The sequence below is a fragment of the Mobula hypostoma genome, chromosome X1, assembly GCF_963921235.1.
Source record: "Mobula hypostoma chromosome X1, sMobHyp1.1, whole genome shotgun sequence".
Taxonomy (NCBI): domain Eukaryota; kingdom Metazoa; phylum Chordata; class Chondrichthyes; order Myliobatiformes; family Myliobatidae; genus Mobula; species Mobula hypostoma.
The window spans coordinates 55995822-56018833 of NC_086128.1; the positions used below are offsets into that span (position 1 = coordinate 55995822).

At 42.2% G+C, this 23012-nt stretch overlaps 1 protein-coding gene across 2 annotated transcripts in view; it reads right to left on the reverse strand.

Annotated features, from left to right (window-relative positions):
- The window catches only part of lasp1 (LIM and SH3 protein 1), a 196336-nt gene extending 177010 nt beyond the window's left edge, over window positions 1-19326 (reverse strand). Inside the window, exon 1 of one of the 2 annotated variants that reach the window (XR_010016496.1) lies at window positions 19027-19326. Coding sequence is in view for 1 of the 2 variants with exons in the window: in XM_063037182.1 (XP_062893252.1) it covers window positions 19027-19095 (69 nt within the window). In the remaining variant the exon portion in view is untranslated. The remainder of the gene's footprint in view (window positions 1-19026) is intronic. The other variant, XM_063037182.1, reaches the window with a different exon arrangement.
- Window positions 19327-23012: the final 3686 nt, after the last annotated feature.

Here is a 23012-nt window from a genome sequence, read left to right on the forward strand (position 1 = left end):
CTGCAAATTTACTAAATATACCACATCTTAGACATCTGTACACTTACTAAATGTAGCACGAACATTCTCTTCTAATTCATTAATATTTGACCACCAGTGAAGGACTGAGCATGATCCGTGCAGACTTCTGCTGGTTACAGAACTCCAGTCTGAAACACAACCCCCAACAACCACCCTCCTGCTGAGGAAATATAAATTGATGACAGCTTCTATTCACTTTTTTCCCTGACAGGACTATAAAATCCTTTAAATCCATTGGAGAAGAGAGAAGAGATGGGACTACAGTTCAACATAATAAGATGAGCTTTATTTGTCACATGTACCTCAAAACAAATAGTGAAATGCCTCATTTGCATCAAGGATGTACTGGGAACACCCCGATTCCAGCGCCAACACAGCATGTTCACAACTTACTAGCCTGAACCTGTACGTCTTTGGGATGTGGGAGGAAATCAAAGGAAACCCATGCAGTCATGGGGAGAACATATGAACTCCTTACACACAGCAGCAGGTATTGAGCTATGATGTATTTGAATCTTTGACTCAATAAGTCAACGACCCATTTAATTAGATTCAGTAATAATTTCCTCAGATTCCCATCAACTCCCATAATGAAACTTTACCACAAGAGGAAACCTACAAAGGCCTATTGGTCTGCCAACTTGCTTTGAAATGTGCAAGAAAGCCAGGGCACCCGAAGTTAGTCATATGGTCCGAGAGAACATGAAGACTCCACACACACAGTACCGAGGTCAGGATTGAACCCAGGTCTCTGGAGCTGTAAGACTCTACCAGCTGTGCCACCACGCCACCCAAGACCCCTCTGAAAGATAGCACTCCCAAAAGCGAAGCATTCCCTCAGTATTGAGGTCAGCTCAATTTTGGTTCTGGTCTGGGATCTCTACCCAGTGATCCACAACAGCATACAATATTGACCTATTTAGCTTGCTCTGAAGGACTAGATTACAAGTGTTAAGGAACTTGACTGAGGCATGTGGTGCAGAAACATTCAAAATGCTGGAGGAACTCTGACTTATTGGGTAATGTTTCTGTTAACCACAAGAGATTCTACAGATGTTGGAAATCCAGAGTAACACATACAAAATGCTGGAGGAACTCAGCAGGTCAGACAGCATCTATGGAAGAGTCGCCATTTCAAGCCGAGACCCTTCATCAGAAACGATGAAGAGTCCTGATTAAAGTCTCAGCTTGAAATGTCGACTGTTTATTCCACAGAACATTAGAATGAGCAAGAGTTCTCTGTTGCTCCAAGTGCTTTAATGAACTCGGTAATCCAGGCACTGAAATAAACACACATCCTCAGCCAAGTTAAACTTCCTGCAGCTGATGATGGAAGATTGTCAACAGGGACTGTGAGATAAACCTTGAGGAAGGATGCACTGACCAGCAAGGCAAAAAAGAATTTCTGACAGAGTCACATGGCAGTGGCGAGACACGGAGATATTTTGTGGAAACAAACAAACAAAACTATTATATCCTAATATATTTTTTCTGGATTACGATAACTGCAGTTCTAATTCTTAGACTGTAATTTCCCATCGGGAGTTGTGCTTTTGAACTGTCAATTTTGCAGTATCTGAAGGATTCAGCGGACTGGACTTCCAAGAATGCAGGTATGGCAACTTCGGCCATTGCTGGAGCAGACCTGGGGCAGAATTGAGACTTCGGGATGATTGAAGTGGCAGGGCCCGGCCCTGAGAGTGGAAAATAAACTGATGTATGGCCAATTTAAGCGCTGAGCCAGGTTAAAAAAGATCGAGGCATTGAGGCTCACTACTCCATGAGGCTTTACTCACCTCAGCACTAAACTGGCTCTGTGGCTGTAGACATACTTTCAGGGACTCTGTGGTTCCTGTTCTGTGAGTTAAGACCGTAAGATATAGGAGCAGAATTAGGCCATGTGGCCCATTGAGTTTGCTCCACCACTTCATCATGGCTGATCCTTTTCCCTCTTAGCCCCAGTCTCCTGCCTTCTCCCCATAACCCTTTATGTCCTGACTAATCAAGAATCTATCAACCTCTGCCTTAAATACACTCAATGACTTGGCCTCCACAGCCGCCTGCGGCAACAAATTACACAGATTCACCACCCACTGGCTAAAGAGATTCCTCCTCATCTCTGTTCTAAATGGACGTCCCTCTATTCTGAAGCTGTGCCTTCTGGTCATATAAAACTCTGGCTAGGCCTCATCTGGATTTACATTTCTGGTTGCCCCACTATAGGAAGGATGTTGAGGTTTTGGAGAGGGTGCAGAATTGACTTACCAGGATGCTGCCTGGTTTAGAGGGTATGTGCTACCATGAGAGGCTGGATAAACTTGGTTTGTTGTCTCTGGAGCGCCAGAGGCTGAGGGGAGATCTGATAGAGATTTATAAGATTATGAGAGACATAGAAAGAGTGGACAGGGAACATCTGTTTCCCAGGGTTTAGATGTCTTATACCAATGGGCATGCATCGAATGTGAGAGGGGGTAGGCTCAAGGGGGATGTGAGGGGTAAGTTTTTTTTTACTGAGAGAGTAGTGGATGCCTGGAATGCGCTGCCTGGTATACTGTAGAGGCAAATACATTAGAGGCTTTTAATAGACGTTTGGACAGGCACATGGATGTAAGGAAGATGGAGGGATAGGGATATTGTATACTGCAGGTAGAAGGATTAGTGTTTGGGTTTGTTTGTTTGTTTTTAACACACATTGGGTGTTTGGTGGTGTTTTTGTCATTTGGTAAATATTCTACCTGATGCTCAGCAAACTATTTGCACAGAGCCATAGAAAATTAATAGCAGCAGAGAAGGAACCCATTTGGTACTCTACCAAGATAAGGTTTTACAACCATTCATCACAGTTCCTGATGACAGCTTTTTTTATTCCAGATGTAATTACTTGAATCTACAATCCCCAGCTACTTAAGAGAGATTCAGTCTTGTGTCTCCAGATGAGTAGGGTAGAACCCTTCAAGTTCCTGAGTGTCTATCCTAGACCCAACACATTGATGCAATTATGAAGGAGCACAGCAGCCACTATATTTAATTATGAGTTCGAGGAGATTTGGGATGTCACTAAAAACTCTAGCAAATTTCTACAGACATACTGTGTAGACCATTTTGGTTGGTTGCACCACCACCTGGTATGGAGGGGCCACTGCACAGGAATGGAAAATGCCAACTCCATTGTAGGCACTAGACTCCCCAGCATCGAGGACATCTTCAATAGACAATGCCTCAAGAATGTGGCATCCATCATTGAGGACACTCACCATCCAGGACATGCCCTCTTCTAATTACTACCATCAGGGAGAAGATACAGGAGCCTGAAGATGCAGCACTCAATGTTTAGGAACAGCTTCTTCCTTTCCATCATCAGATATCTGAATTGTCCATGAACCACTACCTCACTAGATGGGGGTGGGGGAGACGGGGGGGGGGGGAGAGAAAACGAGAACAAAAGGGGCTTGCTTTGCTGTTGTTTTAATTTGTTTTTGTTGTTGTTGCTGCTGCTTGTGTTGTTGTGGTGAGCATTGTGAACATGCTATTTTGGCACCAGAACAAGTGGCGACACTTGTGGGCTGCTCCCCAGCACATCTCAGGTGTATTGGTTGTTAATACAAATGACACATTTCAGTATGTTTCAATGAACATGTAATAAATAAATCTTAATCTCAATTATTGTACACTTCTTCAACTTTGATCATTGCCATCATTCAAACTTTACTCAATTTATATAGAACATAGATCACTACAGCACAGCACAGGCTATTCAACCCAAGATGTTGTGCCCACTCTTGAACCTACTCCAAGATCAATCTAACCTTTCCCTTCTACATGACCCTCCATTTTAGCGACTCTATTACAGCTCGGGATGTTGGAGTTCAGTTTAATCCCGGTGTCCTCTGTAAGGAGTTTGGACATCCTGCCCATGGGTTGGGTGGGTTTCTTCCCACAGTCCAAAGACATACCGGTTAGTAGGTTAATTGGTCATCGTAAATTGTCCTGTCATTAGGCTAATGTTAAATCAGGGGATACTGGTCGCATGACTTGCAAGGTTGGAGGGGCCTGTTCCAAGCAATATATCTAAATAAATAAAAATAAAAATTTGTGCCCATCTAAGAGTTCCTTAAATGCCCTTAATGTATCTGCCTCTACCACCATCCTTGGCAGGGCATTCCACACACCCCCCTCAGTCTGTGTAAAAAAGCCTACCTCTGACATTCTCCTGATACTTTCCTCCAATCACCTTCAAACCTTGCCCCCCCCACCTTGTATTAGCTATTTTTGCCCAGGGCAAAAGGAAGATTTAGCATCTTGCTCTGCAACTGGTACAGTATTCCCTCAGTGCTCTGGCACATCAGCCTTCTTACATGCTCAAACGGAACTTGAACCCGCAACATCTCAACAACAAGGCAAGAATGCTTCCCCTGAACAACATTATAGACTGCACCATTAGTGAATGCACCTCGGTCAAAGGTCCCGATTTTCAATAAACACTGGCTTAAGCAACTGGCTCTCTGCACGACACGGCATATCTAGCACCCAACTAAACAGTAAAACAACTCATGGAGCAATGAGACTGCCCTTGCCCAGCAGACAGGAAACAGTCAGTGCAACAGCCACATACCCATACGGAACAGAGAGTCCCATTGAGAATCACAAGAGGCAAATTGTTCCCTGGCTGACAATAGTTAATTATGTCTCAGGCCAGCCCAATACTTCAATTAGACATTTAGTATTTGTGGCAGAAAGATCTGAAAGAGATACCATTTTCTGAAGGACACTTAAGCTGTACAGACATCTTGTAAATTATTAACTTTAGAACTGAAAAGTAAACTCAAAATAGAGTTGGTGAGAGAAGTTGAATCTGAACGTGCTCACTCCTGCGTGGAAGTAATGACAAATTTAGCACAGAAGCCCGCCCTTAAGCCCTGCAGAGTCTGTGCCAAGTATCAATACCTATTTCAAAGCTCAAAATAAATTTATTATCAAAATATCTACACCATATACAACTTTGGGATTGCTAGCAGCTGCAAAACAAAGAAACACAATAGAATTGATGAAAAGCCACAAAGACCAACAAACATCCAATGTGTGAAAAACCAAATCGTGCAAACGATTTAAAAAAATGAATAAATAATACAGTACCCAGAATATGAATCGGAGTCCCCAAAAGTGAGTCCACAGCCACAGAGCTATGGCAAGTGAAGCCAGTCCAGGAGCCTGATGGCTACAGGCCACAGCTGTCAAGTCAGCTCAGCACCAAGGCGAGTGAAGCATAAATCCTATCCCCAAACCACTTCATTTTCCTCACATTTCCATCAAACCCTCCCTCCACACCTACAAACTTGGGGCAATTTTACAGTGGTCAAGTAACCCACAAGCCTGTGTGTGTTTTGGAGTCTGGGAGGAACATAGAAAAGTATGGAACCTCTCAGCCCACAATATGGTGCCGACTGATATAAACCTACTCAGAATCAGAATCCGGTTTATAATCACTGACATGTTGTGAAATTTGTTTTGTAGCAGCAGTACATTGAAAATTTTCTATAAGTAATATAAAATAGATAAGTAGTGCAAAAAAAGAGGGACAGTTGTGTAGCAGTTAGTGGAACACTATTCCAGCATCAGCAACCCAGGGGTTTAAAGATTAGTATTATTTGTCACATGTACACTGAAGCATCAAAACAGAGTGAAAATTTTTTTGAGTCAACAACCAACACAATCCAAGAAGCTGGGGGCAGCCTGCAAGTGTCTCCATGCTTTCAGTGTGCCCACAACTTGTACATCCTTTGGAATGTGGGAGAAAACAACATGGTCACGGAGAGAACTTACAAACTTCTTAAAGACAGTATCAGGAATTGAACCCTGATCTTACAGCTGGCACTGTTAAGCGTAGCGCTAACTGGTACGTTGTGCCAGCCGGCCTCCATCTGTAAGAACTTTATACATTCTCCCCATGACTACGTGGATTCCATCCCACAGTCCAAAGACATGCAATTGCCTCGTTGTGTGTATCTCTAAATAAAAGCACATTGAAAGCCTACCACAAAGTGATAACATACTCGTGGAATATATAGGAAGAGATGAATTAGGTTACACAGACCATTTCTATGCCATAGCATGCCCTAATTCCATGTAAAAAATAATTTAACAAGACATCAGTCAATAGTCAATCAATCTGACCTTTACAGCACAGTGAAGGAGTTTATACGCTTTTATGATTGTGCATTGTAAGCTGTTTCAGGACACTACCTTTCTCTCACCACACTCACAAGCCAATCTTCAGAGGCTCTGCCTTGAAAATTCACCCAGCTGGCCCCCCCTCCCCCAACATCCTTTGTTCCAGAACTACTTTTGGCACTGCTTCAGCTCAAAGTTGGTCAGCCAACTCTCATCATTTAATCTACTTAAATCATGTCCTTTGTCCCAGTGCCAAGCTTCAGCACAATAAAAACTGGGTTTCTGTCCTACTATAGGGAGGAAGAAGGCAGACATAGCAACGCAAACATTGAAATCCAACCCAACAACCCTGAACATCAGATCAGAGTGAAAATCAGGCGGCAAAGAGAAGGAAAGCAAAGGTTTCATGTCCAAGATCCTTCATCATCTAAAGATGGTAAGATAAACTGTAGGTTAGGGTGTGGGTGAGTGTGAGTGTGATTGGGTGAAGAGATTTAGAATGTACGTCTATTGCACACTCCGGAGCAGAAGGTGGCAGTAATGCACCAGTAAGCTGGGTGCCAACCGCTGTAAAACAAGACGGAGAGAGAGAGATCCTTCATCAGAACCATGGTCATGTTCTACCCAAGGAATTAACACAAAGGTGTCAATTCTGTTCTCTGTCCACAGATGGTTCCTGGCCTGGTGTCAGAAAAAGCCACAGAGCCAGTTCAAACATGGGCACAGGCCTCCCCACCAACAAGGACATCTTCAAAAGGCAATGCCTCAAGCCAACATCCATCATTAAGGGCCTTCACCACCCAAGACATGCCCTCTTCTCATTTCTACCTTCAGGGAGGAGGTAGAGGAGCCTGAAGATACACACAGTCTGAATGACCCATGAGCACTACCTCCCTAATTTGCTCTCCTTTTGCACTACTCATTTATATTTCCTATTGTAAGTTCAAATATGCGTTCTGATGTATTGCAATGTAATGCAGCTGCAAAACAACGGATTTCATGATATACATCAGTGATAATAAACCTAATTTCTTTCTGCTCTTGGTAGACCCTCACCATCCAGGCCATGCTCTCTTCACTGCTGCCTTCAGAAAGGATGTACAGGAGCCTTACTTTGCACACCACCAGGTTCAGGAACAGTTATTACCCTTCAACCATGTTTTTTTGGTCTTCTTTTGTATATCTTTGTATCTACTGTGAATGCCTGCAAGACAATGAATCTCAAGGTACTAAAGAATGACGTATACATACTTTGATAATATATTCACTTTGAATTTACTGAGATCTTTGAACTTTGAAGAGGTTGGGGACACAGAGCAGCTCAGGTAGTCTCTAACCATGGTTAGGCAATGTTTCCCTCTTCTCTCACGCCTCGTACAAGAAGGGCACAGCTCTGATGAAAGTATTATGAATATGTAAATAAACCTCTTTGCAAAGCCAAGAGAGGCACACTTCAAACCAGCCTACAGGCAAGTTCTCCATTTGAAAAGATGTTTAGGCTCACAAACATCGCCATTCAGATGAGCTACTTGTGAGGACAGAATCAGTGACCTGAGCACAAGCCTGGAATTTTAGGGGAAAGAGCAAAGGAAATTATGTTTGAAGGGACCTTGGTGTTGAAATGCCCTTATCCAAACAATACAGCTATTGCAACACAATCCTGGCTGTTCAGACGTTGCCCTGTGCTCTGGAGCATTCCAAATGAATGATTCTGAAATGCTTTTCAACACAGTTTAAAACAGTTTTTTCCACAGTGTAGACATTTACTCAAAGTCTTCATCCAAAGTTATTAAGGTAGTGGTCACTCCATAGAAAAAACTAGAAACCATTCAGTCCCTCAGACTATTCAGGGACATTGATATCAAGTCAAAATCAAACTCCAAGTAAGTTTATTAACGAAGTATATATACACACTCAATGGCCACTTTATTATGTACACCTGCTCGTTAATGCAAATATTTAATCAGCCAATCATGTGCCAGCAACTCAATGCATAAAAGCAGCCAGATATGGTGAAGAGGTTATGTTCTAAGTGACTTTGTCAGTGGAATGATTGTTGGTGCCAGATGAGCAGTTTGATAGCTCAGAAAATGCTGATCTACCGAGATTTTCACAAAGTGTCCAGAGAATGGAGCAATAAACAAAAAAAATCTAGTGAGCAGCAGCTCTGTGCCTTGTTAATGAGAGTCAGAGGAGAACGGCTAGACTGGTTCATGCTGACAGGAAGGTGACAGTAACTCAAATAACCACACATTACTACAGTGGTGTGCAGAAGAGCATCTCTGAACACACAACACATCAAACCTTGAAGTGAATAGGTCACAGCAGCAGCAGATCATGCCAGATTCCACTCCTGTATAGAATAAAGTGATCACTGAGTGTATGCCACCATATGCTACCTTGAGATTCATTTCATTTCAAGGTGATTGACTCATGGATACAGACTTGCTTTCTCTCTCATATTCTTCAATACCAGAATTATCAAAACTTCAACCTCAAATTTCCAACTAACAATTGAGCAACGATAATTATAAAAGAGGAAATAGAGTGAGGTTCTAATCCTTTGGGCTCTGGGTGCCCCCAAGGAGCTATTTACTTCCTCCTAGATAACAGTTTCTCACAGTGACAGTCAACCCCAATTCTGTTCTTTATCTGATATCCGTCTTCACCTCCCCCAGTTCTTCCCCTCCTCCCTTCCTCCTCACACTCTCTTCCACATGAGTAATTTAGCAAGCAATTAGAACAGGAACTTTTGCCAATGTTCCTCATTGATGTTCCGCAGTTAGAATCCAAGCTGTGTTTCAAGTCTCGCTCCAAGAGACAAACTGAAAGGAAAATTTAAGTTAGCTACACCAGTAGATGTAGAGGGAGTGTCTCACTGTTGGATCAGACATTAACTCACTCTACTACAGCGGTTCCTGACCTTTTTTATGCCACGGAGCCCTACCACTAAACAAAGGGTCCGTGGACCCCAGGTTGGGAACCCCTGATCTATAAGCTCTCACTTGGGTACTGAATATTTCTCAAGGGCAATGAGTCACAGAAAAACAAAGGATTTCAAGTTCAAGTTTATTGTCATTCAACCATACATATGCCAACAGCAAAACCAAACAGCATTCCTCTGGGGCCAAAGTACAAATCACACACACACACAGGTGCAGTCACACATGGCACATATAGTTATGATCCAGCACATACAGTCACAAAACAATATTAACACAAGTCCAAGTGACCTGGCCTGAAGATTGGTGGGCTCACGTATAGGACAAGGTGCATGTTTCTGTAAGACAGTATAATGTTACTAATCTGTTGGGCTCTGAGTGTCCCCAAGGAGCCATTCAAACCAAACATCAGAATAGGGAAGAAATGTGATCTACTTCAGTGACTTGGACTGTGGAATAATTGTGGGGTGGTTTGAGTATCTCAGAAACTGCAGATCTCCTGCGATTTTCCACAGACAATAGTCTCTAGCAGTTACAGAAAATGGTGTGAAAAACAAAAAAACCTTCTGATGCACTTCTGCAGGTAACCCAGAGGAAACGCACACAGTCACTGGAGGTCATACAGACAGCAGCAGGAATTGACCTCTGATTGCTGCTGCTTTGAGGTGTTATGCTTACCACTGAGTTGCCATTGGTCACACCGGTGTAATTAGGTGGCATGAGTCCATTACTGTGCTGTATCAGTAAATGCAAATATAAACAATTTAAATACTGGTTGGAGGAATGAAGAGGAGACTCTCTTCAGCATTTCTTTAGCCAGGGGGTGGTGAATCTGTGGAATTAATTGTCATAGATGGCTTTGGAGGCCAAGTCATTGGGCATATTTAAAGGAAAGATTAATAGGTTCATTAAGGGCACCAAAGGCAAACATAGAGAAGGCAGGGGAATGGGATTGATAGGGAAAATACATCAGACATTATCAAATTGGTGGAGCAGACTCAATGGGTCAAATGGGCTACTAGTGTCATAGTTATAGAACACTACAGTACCAAAACAGGTCCTTCAGCCTATCTAGTCAATCCAAATTATTAAATCTTCTAGTATCATCAGTCTGTACCTGGACCACAGCCCTCTGTACCCCTCCCATCCATGTACTTAACTAAATTTCTCTTAAATGTGAACCTGCATTGACCATATTCACTGGTAGCTCACTCCATATGCTCACCACCCTCTGAGTGAAGTTGTTCCCCATCATGTTCTCGTTGAACATTTCATCTTTCATCCTTAATCCATGACCTCTTGCTCTAGTCTCACCTAAGTTCAATTAAAAAAAGCTTGTTTACGTTTACCCTAGCCTAGGCATACAGGCTTTTTCCAGTGAGGATGGGTGAGTGTTCTGGTGTCTTATGGTCCCTGCATGCAATACCTCTCTGAAAGTCCCTGGAACAGTCCCTCAATGCTGTCAACGTTCATTACATGCACAGGTTGCTGTGCCTTGCAACCATTTCCATCTAACTTAAAGGCAGCTATATGCCCTCCAAGACACCACCACTGATGAATACCTCTTTTTTTTAAAAAAAGGTTTTCTCCTGGGGAGGAAGTTCTGTAGCTCATAGTTCACTTCCTGGAATTTGACTGCATAATAAAATCAGGTTACCAAGTATGATTTTGGGTAATACAGTACGTGTGACTTGTCATTACTTCCAGGGATGAAATATACTGCCAACAAGTCGCCTGTACTCACCCAAAAACATCCCTAATAAGTTAAAGAATTTGAAATCCCCACCCACCTACATTCTCCCTCAACAAGGATCGAGAATCAACTATATTCACTATATACATTTACATGTATTAGGAATTTGCTGTGGTGCATTGATCAGGGTATGACATCCATCAAAAAAAATTCAAAAATTATAAAGAATAAAGAATTATATCAAATATAAAGTTAGAAGTTAAAGTTCGGATATGAAGTACATATTTATTTTTTAACCCTTTGTTATTTTGTAGAATCACATTGGTTAGGTCACCAAAGGTTTTCAACCCTCCAACTCTATGCTGGGTTATTTTATCGGCCTTCACACCAGTACCATTCCCCAATCAGAATCAGATTTATCAGACTTGGATATCACCACTTTCCCAAATGAACTTGGGAACAGCGAGCTTTCTGTCGTAGGATATATCATTCTCCAGGGCAGAAAGGCTAGATTAATATCCACCCTATGGAACCCTTCACACCTCCCCCAGTTTCTCATGATCTACAATTTCCGAAACCTAGTTGTCGTCACTGGTCGTCACGGTAACCAGTCTTCATCTAACACTACGGAAACACTTTGAATCTGTTAATTACTCCATCACTGTTAATAGGTTATTGCACTGCATAATTTGCTGCTGCTTTGATTTCTGTATTACAGCAGTGATTATGCCTTGCAAAAGTTATCCACCCGTTGTGGAGTGGTTTGGAACCTGATAAAATTTTAAAAGATATTTGATATCTAGTTGTGTTTAACAGCTGGAGCAATACCTACTGGATTCAAAAATAAGGATAAAGATTAATTTGCCACATGTACATCAAAATATACAGTAAAATGTATTATTTTCATCAGGTGTGTGGTGGGGGCAGCCCACAACTCACTAACCATATGTCTTTGGAAAGTGGGAGGAAACCAGAGCACCTGGAGGAAACCCACCCAGTCATGGGGAGAATGTACAAGCTCCTTATAGGCAGCAGCGGGAATCGATCCCTGATTTTACAGAATGGTGCTGTAAAGCGATTGCACCAAGCACTATGCTATCATGGTGCCCCACCATTTATCTATGGGGAAATTGATGAGCCTTTGCACATGCAGACTTACAAAAACAAAATGCCTCACAGAAACATTATCAGACAGAACTTCTCACACAATGGGTCAGATAACAAGAACCTGTTCATTTAATCTGGTTTTAAGTGGAATCTTGGAGATATCAACGAGTTTAGATCAGGAATTTCAGAGCTTGGAATTCAAGGCAGCTTCATTGGTGGGAAAATTAAATCGGAAAATAGCTGTGAGGCCAGATGTGGGTCATAGGGCTTCAGATAGGAAGGAGCAAGTCACCTGCTTCCAATGGAGAGAATTTTAAATGAAGGACAGTGGAATAGAGTCATGGAAACAGACCCTTCAGCCCAACACCCAGTGAGCTAGTCCCATCGGCCTGTGTTTGCCCATGACCCTCTAAACCTTCCCTATCAATGTACTTATCTACTCAGTCATGATTTCTGGCAGCTCATTCCAAATATGTACCACTGTTTGAATGAAGAAGCTGCCCCAATGTCCCTTACAAATCTCTCACCTCTGATCTTGTTTTTAAACACCTCCTCCCAGGGAGAAAGAAAATGTACCCTTTCTACGCCCCCCATGATTACATATACCTATATCAGGTCACCACCTAATCTCCTACGTTCCAGGGAATAAAGTTCTAGAGTACACACCTCTCCTTGTGACTCAGCCCCCCCCCCCCCACAAAAGTCCAGGCAACATTCTGGTAAATCCTTTCTACAGTCTTTCTAGTTTAATAGGGTAACACAGTAGTCTAGTGGTTAATGCAATGTCTTACAACACTAGTGATCAGCATTCAGTTCCCACCGCTGTCTGTAAGGAGTTTGTCACAATGGGTTTTCTTCAGGTTCTCTGGTTTCCTCACACGTTCCAAAGACGTATGGATTAGGGTTAGTAAATTGTGGGAATGCAATTTTGGCACCAGAAGCTTGGCAACACTTGCGGGCTGTCCCCAGCACTTCCTCAGAGCATGTCGGTTGGTAACAAGCAAATGCTTTCACTATATGTTTCAATGTTGTGACAAAGCTAATCTTTACTTCCAGCTGACCAAAACTGTACACATTTCTCCCAGCGCAGCTTCACCAACTGCATTGTCACAGCTCCTATACTCAATGGCTTGATTAAAGGCCAGCATACCAAACGTCTTCTTCACCATTCTATCTACCTGTGACACCGCTCAGCGAACTAGGCACATGCACTTCTAGGTCCGTTGTTCCATAATGTTCCCCATGGCCCTATCATTCACTGTACAAACCCTATGCTGTTTGGATCTCCCAAAATACAACACCTCACATTTATCTGAATCAAAAGTTCTTTGCTAATCCTCAGCCCACGTACCTAGCTAGAATTAGTCTGTACTAACAGTTTTGAAATATCAATGGCTTTCAAGTATTTGCTGCCACCTACAAGCACCTGACAGGCAGTGGGTGGGGTGGTTGAACAAAGGGTATTTGTAATAGTCAACCCACCAAGCCAAACCCAAGTTCAAGTTCAGTCTATCGTTAAGCAACCACACACATGTATACCGCCAAACAAAACAATGTTCCTCCGGACTAAGATGCACAACACAGTACATATAACACACACAACACATAAAGTAATATTATCACAAATAAATTAACAAATAATAAGATGCATATACAAGTTAAAAAGTAAACAGTCATAACTTTAAAAACTAATAAAGTAAATAACACTACATGATGAGACCTGGGTGGTGGCAGAGAGTTCAGTAGTCGCACAGCCTGGGGGAAGAAGCTGTTTCCATCCTAACAGTTCTTGTTGCAGTATGGTACCACCTATCTGATGGTAGGGTGTTAAAGAGGAACCGGGGAACTCTAATCAAACAAAACCAACATAACCAAGATTAATCAGTTCTGATGTAAGGTCTTGCCTGAAATATCGACTTTTTATTTCTCTCCGTAGATGCTGCCTGATCTGCTGAGTTCCTCTAGTATTTTTTGTGTGTTACTCTGGATTCCCAGCATCTGCACAATCTTGTACTTAAAATCAGTTTATTTATTTAGAGTAACAGGCCCTTCTGGCCCAATAAGCCCACTCCATCCAATTACAGCCACGTGGCCACACGTCTTTGCAATCATGTTAACCCTGTTTCATTAATTCCATCCAACACAATGCTGGATTGCTTGCTGCTGAGTTAATCAGGTCACTTTGCCACCCCCCAATTTGACCCACAACTTTCAATTAATTACCATCCACACCAGCTGAATTGCAAATACAACATTGTCTGTTTATTATTGTATGTAGTCAGTCCAAATTCCAATAATGATAAGGAACGCCTTTGTGTGAATGAAGGTCCAAGAATCACTGCATAAGAAAAGACTTGCCTTTCATTCAGCACATCTCACAACCACTGGTCACTCGCAAGCATTGGATACTTATTGTAATATTTCTGAGATGTGGTTGTTGTTATAAGCAGAGAAGACATGGCATGCAATTGGGGCTGGAATACAAGGACACAGGAAGAAAACAGAACATAGAACAATACAGCACACGATGTTGGCCCACAATGGTGTGCCAACATTTTAAGATCAATCAAATCCTTCCCTCCCCCACAGCCCTCCACTTTTCTATCATCCATGTCCCTATCTAAGAGTCTTAAATGTCCCTGATGTATCTACTTCTACCACCACCACTGGCAGCACATTCCATGCACTTGCAACTATGTAAAAAAAAACCTCCCTCCTATATTCCCCTTTATACTTTCCTCCTACCATCTTAAAACTACAACCTCACGTTAAGGATTTCTGCCCTGGGGAAAGGTCTCTGGTTGTCCATTGGATCTATGCCTCTACCATTTTGTACACCTCTATTAAGTCATCTCACATACTCCTTTTCTCCAAGGAGAAAAGCCCTAGCTCACATAACCTTCCCTCATAAGACATGCTGGTAAACCAGGCAGCATCCCAGTAAACCTGCTCTGTGCCCTCCCTATAATGAGGTGACCAGAACTGAACACAAGGACCCTCACCATCCAGGCTATGCTTTCTTATAGCTACTACAATCAGGAAGGAGGTACAGGAGCCTCAGGTCCCACACCACCAGGTTCAGGACAGTTATTACCCTTCTGCCATCAGGCTCCTGAACCAGAGTGGATAACTTCATTCACCCCAACTCTGCACTGATTCCACCATCCACAGACTCACTTTTAAAGACTCTACGACTCATGTTCTCAGTTTGTCTTTTCAACATTGGCTGTTTGTTAATCTTTATGTATAGTTTTTTCCCATAAACTTTTTTATTTCTTTATTTTCCTGTAAATGCCTGCAAAAAATGAATCTCAAGGTAGTATACGATGACATGTACATTCAGTTCCACCACCCATAGACTCATATTCAAGGACTCTACAACTCATATTCTTAGTTTTATTCACTTATTTCTGTATTTATTATTATTTACACAGCTTGCCTTCTTATGCATATTGGTTGTTCATCCATCTTTATGTGTATTGATTCTATCATATTTTTCTTCTACTGTGAATGCTGGCAAGAAAATGAATCTCTGTAGTATATGGTGAGACACAAGATATGTGCTTTAATAACGCATTTAATTTGAACTTTGAACATTCTAACTGAACTGCCTGTACTTACCATTGAGTTCACATAGTATATAACAAGAGAGAATTGGCTTTCACAAGGGTGACACGGTAGCACAGCAGCTAGCATAACGCAACTACAGTGCCAGCAATGCGAGTACAATTCTTTCTGCTGTCTGTAAGGAGTTTGTACGTTCTCCACAATGACCGTGTGGGTTTCCTCCAAGTACTCCAGTTCCTGCCCACCTTCCAAAGACGTACAGGTCAGTAGGTTAATTGGTCATATTGGTAATTGGACAGCACAGGCTTATTGGCCAGAAGGACCTGTTAACATGCTGTATCTCTAAGTAAAATAAAATTTCAACTTAGACTACTACAAACCATCAATGCAACAGCAGGCTGGTGGCTCCTTTCTGGTTTGATGAGAATCAGCTGTTTCCTTTCCACTTTGCAGCTCTTAGTTTGGAATGTTGATGCAATTCTGAAATAAGTCTAGATTCCCAGGGCTCAAGACTGTGAACCTAATGTATTGTAAACAAAAGCATAGAGCCCCACAATGGCCAACACGTACAAGATGTGGTGTTGCAAAAATCCATGGTAACAAGACAATTAAAAGCATCGGATGTACAACAGGTTCAGGGACAGTTACTACCCCTCAACTACCAGGCTCTTGAACCAAAAGGAGATAACTACACACAACTTCATTTACCTCATCACTGAAATGTTCCAACAACCTATGGACTCACTTTCAAGGACTCTTCATCTCATGTTCTTGATATTTATTGTTTATTATTCTTTCTTTTTTATTTGCACAATTTGTTGTCTTTTGCACACCCGTTGAATGCCCAAGTTGGTCTGGTCTTTCACTGATCCTACTATGGACTTATATCTACAGGAAAATGAATCTCAGGGTTGTATATGATGACAAATATGTACTTTGACAATAAATTTACTGGACTGTGCTGGATTAGTTTCAGTTGCAATGGGCTCTTTATTAAAGGCAAGAAAAGCTGCAATCACTCCACATTATTTTTCTACTTACTATTGATGTCCAGAATATCATTTTCTCATTATTTGCACAATTTGTCTACTTTCGTACATTAGTTGTTTGCCCAACTTTGTTAATGTACTTTTTCTTAAATTCTATTTTCCCTAAACTCTACTTGTATTTATTGCATTTACAAGGGGAGTGCATAATGTTAAGATCATTGGAGGAAAGTATAGGGAAGGGTGCCAGAGGTCAGTTCTTTACACAGAGAGTGATGGGTGCATGGAACACCCAAGACCATAAGACATAGTAGCAGAATTGGGACATTCAGGTGATTGAGTCCATTCTATCATGGCAGATACATTAGGGACATTTAAGAGACTCTTAAACAGGCACATGGATGATAGAAAAATGGAGGGTTATGCAGGAAAGAAGGGTTAGATTAATCTTATAGTAGGTTTAAAGGTGGGCACAACATTGTTTGAAGGGCCTATACTGTGCTGTAATATTCTATGTTCTATTTCTTTATTTTACTGTAAATACCTGTGAGAAAATGAATCTCAAAGTAGTATATGGCAACATAAAACACAAACTGGACAAACTCAACTGGTTAGGCAACATCTATGGAGAGGAACAGTCGACGTTTTGTTCCAAGAACCTTCTGAAGGGTCCTGAAGAGGGTCTCAGCTCAAATCATCGACTGTTTACTTTATTCCATAGATGCTGCCTGACCTACTGAGTTTCTCCAGCATTTTGTGTGTATTGTTCTGGATTTCCAGCAGCTGCAGAATCTCTTGTGTTTGTGGTAACATATACATACATTGGTAATAAAATTTTACTTTGACTATTTTAATAAACATGTCAGGATGATCACACTTCACCAGAATGGGAAGAGTACTTCCAACACTTAAGTGTCCTGTACATTTGGGAGTTTAGAAGAACGAGGGGGAATCTCAATGAAACATGTCAAATATTGAAAAGCCTAGATGGAGTGGATGCGGAGAGATTGTTTCCAATAGTGGGGGAGTGTAGGACCATAGGGCACAGCCTTAGAATAAAAGGATGCCACTTTAGAACATAGGTAAGGAGGAATTTATTTAGCCAGAGGGCAGTAAATCTGTGGAAATCATTATCACAGGTGGCTGTGAAGGCCAGTTTATTGGGGATGTTTAAGGGCATCAAAGGTTACAGGGAGGAGGAGGATAATGGGGTTGAGAAGGATAATAATTCAGCCATAGTTGAATGGCAGAGCAGACTCAATAGGCTACATACCCTAATTTGCTCCTAGGTCTTATGGGAAATTTGCAGTTTCCCTATGGAGTGCACCTCCACAGTTCGGTAATCCATTTACTGTACACTCACTGCGAGGCCAAACTCATGCATAAGGAATGGTCACTTTAAGTATTACAACACTGCTGACATCTGCCAAGTGAACGTAGGGAACAGCGGGACAATAGGTGCCTGGACGCTGGTGGGTGGGTGGGTGTGTGTGGGGATGGGGGGGGGTTTAAAATAAGTATTTTGTAAAAAAAATGGATTCCCAGTCTTTACAGGATCTTTGTACAGTAAACCAGAAACACAAGTTAAAATTTCTCAATAAATCCTCCACCTCTGAGGAAAAAAAAGCTAAATAATGAAGGTTTTTGAATTAATATACTGTTCCATTTACAGTATCTGAACTTTAATCTAGCCAAAATTTTCAAGGAGTTCGAAAAAGTTATAAAGTCTGTTCCTGACTTTCGTCTCAAAATATTCCTTTAACCGAAAATAAGCCCTTTGAAACTAAGTATTTCTCTTTTGTCTTAAAGAAAGGTGAAGTGCTCTGCTTATCTTTTTAAAAAAACGTTTTGGTATCGGGCTTTACGCAGGCCCTCAAAAACAATCTGAACTTTTTATTTTAAAAACTCTTTCAGATCCGCTTTTAAAGCGTAACGTTCGATAAATGGACCCACGCCCTCCAAGCAGCCTTATCTCGAAAAAAACGTTCAATTTTTGCAACGCCCTACTGACCTGTATTGATTTTTAAGATTTAAATGAAACACGTCTGAAATAATTTATATCAAAAATGACGATTTAATTCCCAAACGAACGAGACACGCAGTTAGTAAAGCCTTGTAAGGGAGGGAGCCTTGAATACTTTCTTGAAAAATAAATACTTTTATAAAACCACTTTTAAAAAAAGGTCTTCAGATCTTCACGTATGGAAATTGATTTTACTTTGGGTCCGAAAAAGAAAAAGGGTGGGTTGATATACTTCCGCCTTCTTGGCGCCTTCAACGGTGAGAAGGTCCGAAATAAAACGAGTGAGAAAAAGAAGCGGAAATCATGACAGGCTTTCGCTACAGTTTTCCACAGGGAAATACCGAGTTACAGTTGGTTATGGTGTCTGTCGGGCTACAGTTTCCTCATATAACTGCCAGGTTCTAGTTTACTACAATGAAACTGTCGAGCTATAGTTCGTTACAGCGAAACTGACTAGCTATAATGTAGCTGAGCAAGTAGACCCCCGGAGCATGCGACCATCGTGTCGATTCAGCTCACCTTGTCCAGGCAGTTGACTTTTTCGGTCGGATAGACGATTTTTTTACATCTAGCGCACGGAGGATTCATTTTACAGGCTTTTTTTTTTGTTTGTTGCCTCTCCCGCTTTCTAGCTGCAGTTCGGTCTTTCCAAATGTCTGAATATTTCCCACTTCTTTTTCTCTCTCGCTCCCTCAGTCTGATTACCTCCTTCCGCTTCTATGTGAAGCAGTTTTCTCTCTGATCTAATGAGGGAATAAACAGGAGGGGCCCCTGCGAACGAGCCCTGAAGAAATTGCACGTCGAAAAAGGGTTGGGTCTGGCTGGCTGGCTGGCTGGCGGGGGTTGCTGGTGAGAGATTCTGAAGGAGCGCGCACGCTGTTGGAAGACGTACACGCTCAGAAAACGGAAGAGGACTGGTAGGCAGGCGACAATACTGCAAGACGGTAGAAACAATCCCGAACGAATTGTGCTCGGCTTATGTGTGTCATTTTTGTTTGAAGATGATGTCAGCTAAAGTAACTTTTATTTATTAAAATGCATAAAGGAACGTTGTCATGTTAGCAACCACAGGTGTGTTCAAAGACCGAGGCTGCACTGGAAACGAAAGTATTTTTTTTATATTTATTCGTGTATCAAAATGTAGGTGTTGCTGGCTAAGTGAATAATCATTATCGGACGCTAGCTATTCTTAAGAAAGCGGTATTGAACCACATACTTTAACCTTTGTAAAGACACTACCACAAAAAGGCAGCGTCCGTCATTAAGGAGCCTCGCCATCAAAGACATGCCCTTTTCTCATTGCTACCATCAGGGAGGAGGACGCACACTCAACGTTTTAGAAACAGTTTCTTCCCCTCCACCATTAGCTTTCTGAACGGTCTATAAACCCACGAACACTACCTCACTATTTTTGCACTACTTATTTTTTTCGTATATATATTTCTTAACTGTAAGAGTATTTTGGTCTTACACCGTACTGCCGCCGCAAAACAACAATTTCACGACATATGTCATAATAAATCATTTTCAAATTCGGAGAGCTGTACAGCACAGAAACAGGCCTTACGACCCAGCACGTTACCAATGTGTACTATCCTCATTTGCCGACAACCGGTGCTGGGGAACTCCTACAACGCTCATGGGTAAGGGGTTCTAAGACTTTGAACCAGCGGCCAAGAAGGAACAAACATATTTCCAACGCGTGAGTGTAAGGAAGTTACAGGTGCTGGTGTGGGATGGTCAAAAGGGAAGTTTTGTTTTGACAAAACACGTAGGTTAGGGCTCGTGATTCCTTCTTCTTGTGTTGTTTTATGGCGGTTGGCAAACCAGCGTTAAGGTGCATTACCGCCACCTGCTAGACTGGAGTGTGGATCGTTGGAAAAACAGGAGAAGGGAAAAGAATTGCATTCCCTAAATTCTATATAATAAACCTGAGTCTCTCGTGATTCCTGACCTCCGAAGTATATTATAGCTATTGCGTCATTAATGATTTGCCTTCGCCTCCGTGGACCTTAAACTCTGTAATTAATTTCCTAATCCCAAGTCACTCCCTCCTTTAAAAAGTGCTTTTAAAGCCAGCCTCGTTGACTGAACCCCTCTAACCTCTCTTAAATGGATCTGTCAAATTTCCCCTTTGATAACTGTGGCCTGTTTACACAACTATTAATAAAAACGCTGGAGACGGGAACTAAGTTTCATGGTACCTTACTGGTAGAGTCCGAACTTGACACACACATACAGATCAATACGCGCCTAATAGCACATGCAACGACGTGTTGCTAAAACATAAAGTAGTCCCTTATTATACTGTAGGCTATACGGTACACTCCCCTTTTATTTTAATAGTGCATCAACTTTTTTTAACTGGGGAACTGTGCTAAACAAATACGCTTACCCTTAACATACAAATGCCTACCATTTGTTTACAAATTAAAACAAGCCTTTTTTTCACTTTTGGTCTAAGATCCATTTAGAACTCAAGTCTCTGGGGGGTGGGGGGGGGGGTTCCCTGCCTCTCCGGGTAATGTCTGTCCTGAAACGTTTGCTTTGGGGAATGAGTCTCCACAGGTACATCAGGTGGGTCATCAGCACCGATGACAGCTTATCTGTAGATGAGGCTGATGTGGTCACATCAGGAGTGTTTCCTTCTATGTCAGGGGAGTCCAGGCAAGGTATTGTTGTGTTTTTCATCTGAGCAACCAGGATTTGGTCTACATGACGTCTCTATACGTTCTCTCCCACCTCCACTGTATACATCAGTGGCCCATCTATGGCAGAAATTGTACCCAGTTGCCACTTTTCAGTCTGGTAATCCCGTGCAAGAACTGACTGTCCCACACTGAAGCTCCGTCTTGACTTAGCATTCAAGTGTTCGAACTGTCTGTTCTCCACATCACGCCATACATCTGGTTTGAGAAGATCCATGCGGGACCTCAGGTTCCTGTTCAGAAACATCATCGCTGGAGTCTGATTAGTGGTTGCATGTACTGCATTACGATAGGCAAGGAGGAAGTTGTCTATCTTGTGTTGCAGTGGTCGATTTTCACTGTCCATTGCCTTGGTGGCTTTATTGAACGACTGCACAAATCTTTCTGCCAAGCCATTTGTGGATGGATGGTAAGGGGCAGATGTAAAGTGCTTGATTCCATTGTTCTTTACAAAACTTTGGAATTCTTCAGAGACAAATTGTCGTCCATTGTCTGTGCAGATTTGTTTTGGTATGCCATTCCTGGCGAACATGGTCCTCAGAACTATAATGGTCTTTTCCGATGTGGTTGTCTTCATTTTGATGACCTCTGGCCATTTGGAATGTGCATTGATGGAGATTAAAAAGATAGAGTCCATGAATGGTCCAGCAAAGTTAATGTGCACCTGTTGCCATGGTGATGAGGCCCACTCCAACAGATGGAGAGGGGCTTGTGGTGGTGTGTTCTGGATCTTTTGACATCCAGAGCAGTTCTTGGTCAAGTCCTCGATCTGTTTATTGATTCCAGGCCACCACATATAGGCACGGGCAAGACTTTTCATCTTCACAGTACCTAGGTGCCCCTTGTGCAGTTCCTCCAGCACTCTGATGCGTAGCTTGGGAGGAATCACAACTCGTGGACCACACATTAGTGTTCCCCGACACACTGACAACTGCTCCTTCCTCGCTGAGAAGGCTAGAAACAGTGTGTTACCCCGCGCTGGCCATCCCTTTACCGTGATGTCATACACTTTTGACAACATAGGGTCATTGTGTGTTTCCCTTTCAATGAGGCTGTTTGTCACTGGTAATTGTTCAACTGTTGTTGTGTGAAAGACCTATGCTGAATCCATTTGTGTAGTTATCTCTGAAGTCAGCAATGGTAAACGTGACAAACCATCTGTGTTGCCATGTTGCTTGGGTCCCCTTGTGTTCAATGTCATACATGTGACTTCCTAAGAACAAACACCATCGCTGCAGCCTTTGCGCTGTCATCACTGGAACTCCTTTCGTTGGGTTGAAGATTGACACGAGAGGCTGATGGTCAGTCAACAGGGTAAACTTTTGACCATCCAGGTAGTGGCTGAATTTCTTGACTCCCCACACGAGGCTTAGGGCCTCTCTGTCAATCTGTGCGTAGTTGTGTTCAGCTGAAGTTAGCTTTCTTGAGGCAAAGGCTATTGGTCTTTCTGAGCCATCTGGAAACTTGTGTGATAACACAGCTCCTATCCTATGGAGCAAGGCTTCACAAGCTAGTCGGATAGGTAAGGAGGGATCAAAGTGTGCGAGTACCCCTTCTGAAGTTATGAGTCTTTTAGTTTCTTGAAACACCTTCTCACAGCTCTCAATCCACTTCCATTGTGTCCCTGCCTGTAATAGTGCATTTAGTGGGTGTAGGACTGTGGATAGGTTAGGCAAGAACTTGTGGTAGTAGTTCACTAGACCAAGATATGCTCTCAGCTGAGACACATTTTCAGGTGGTGGTGCCTTAAACACCGCTTCTATCTTGTTTTGAGACATGTGTAGACCATCCTTGTTG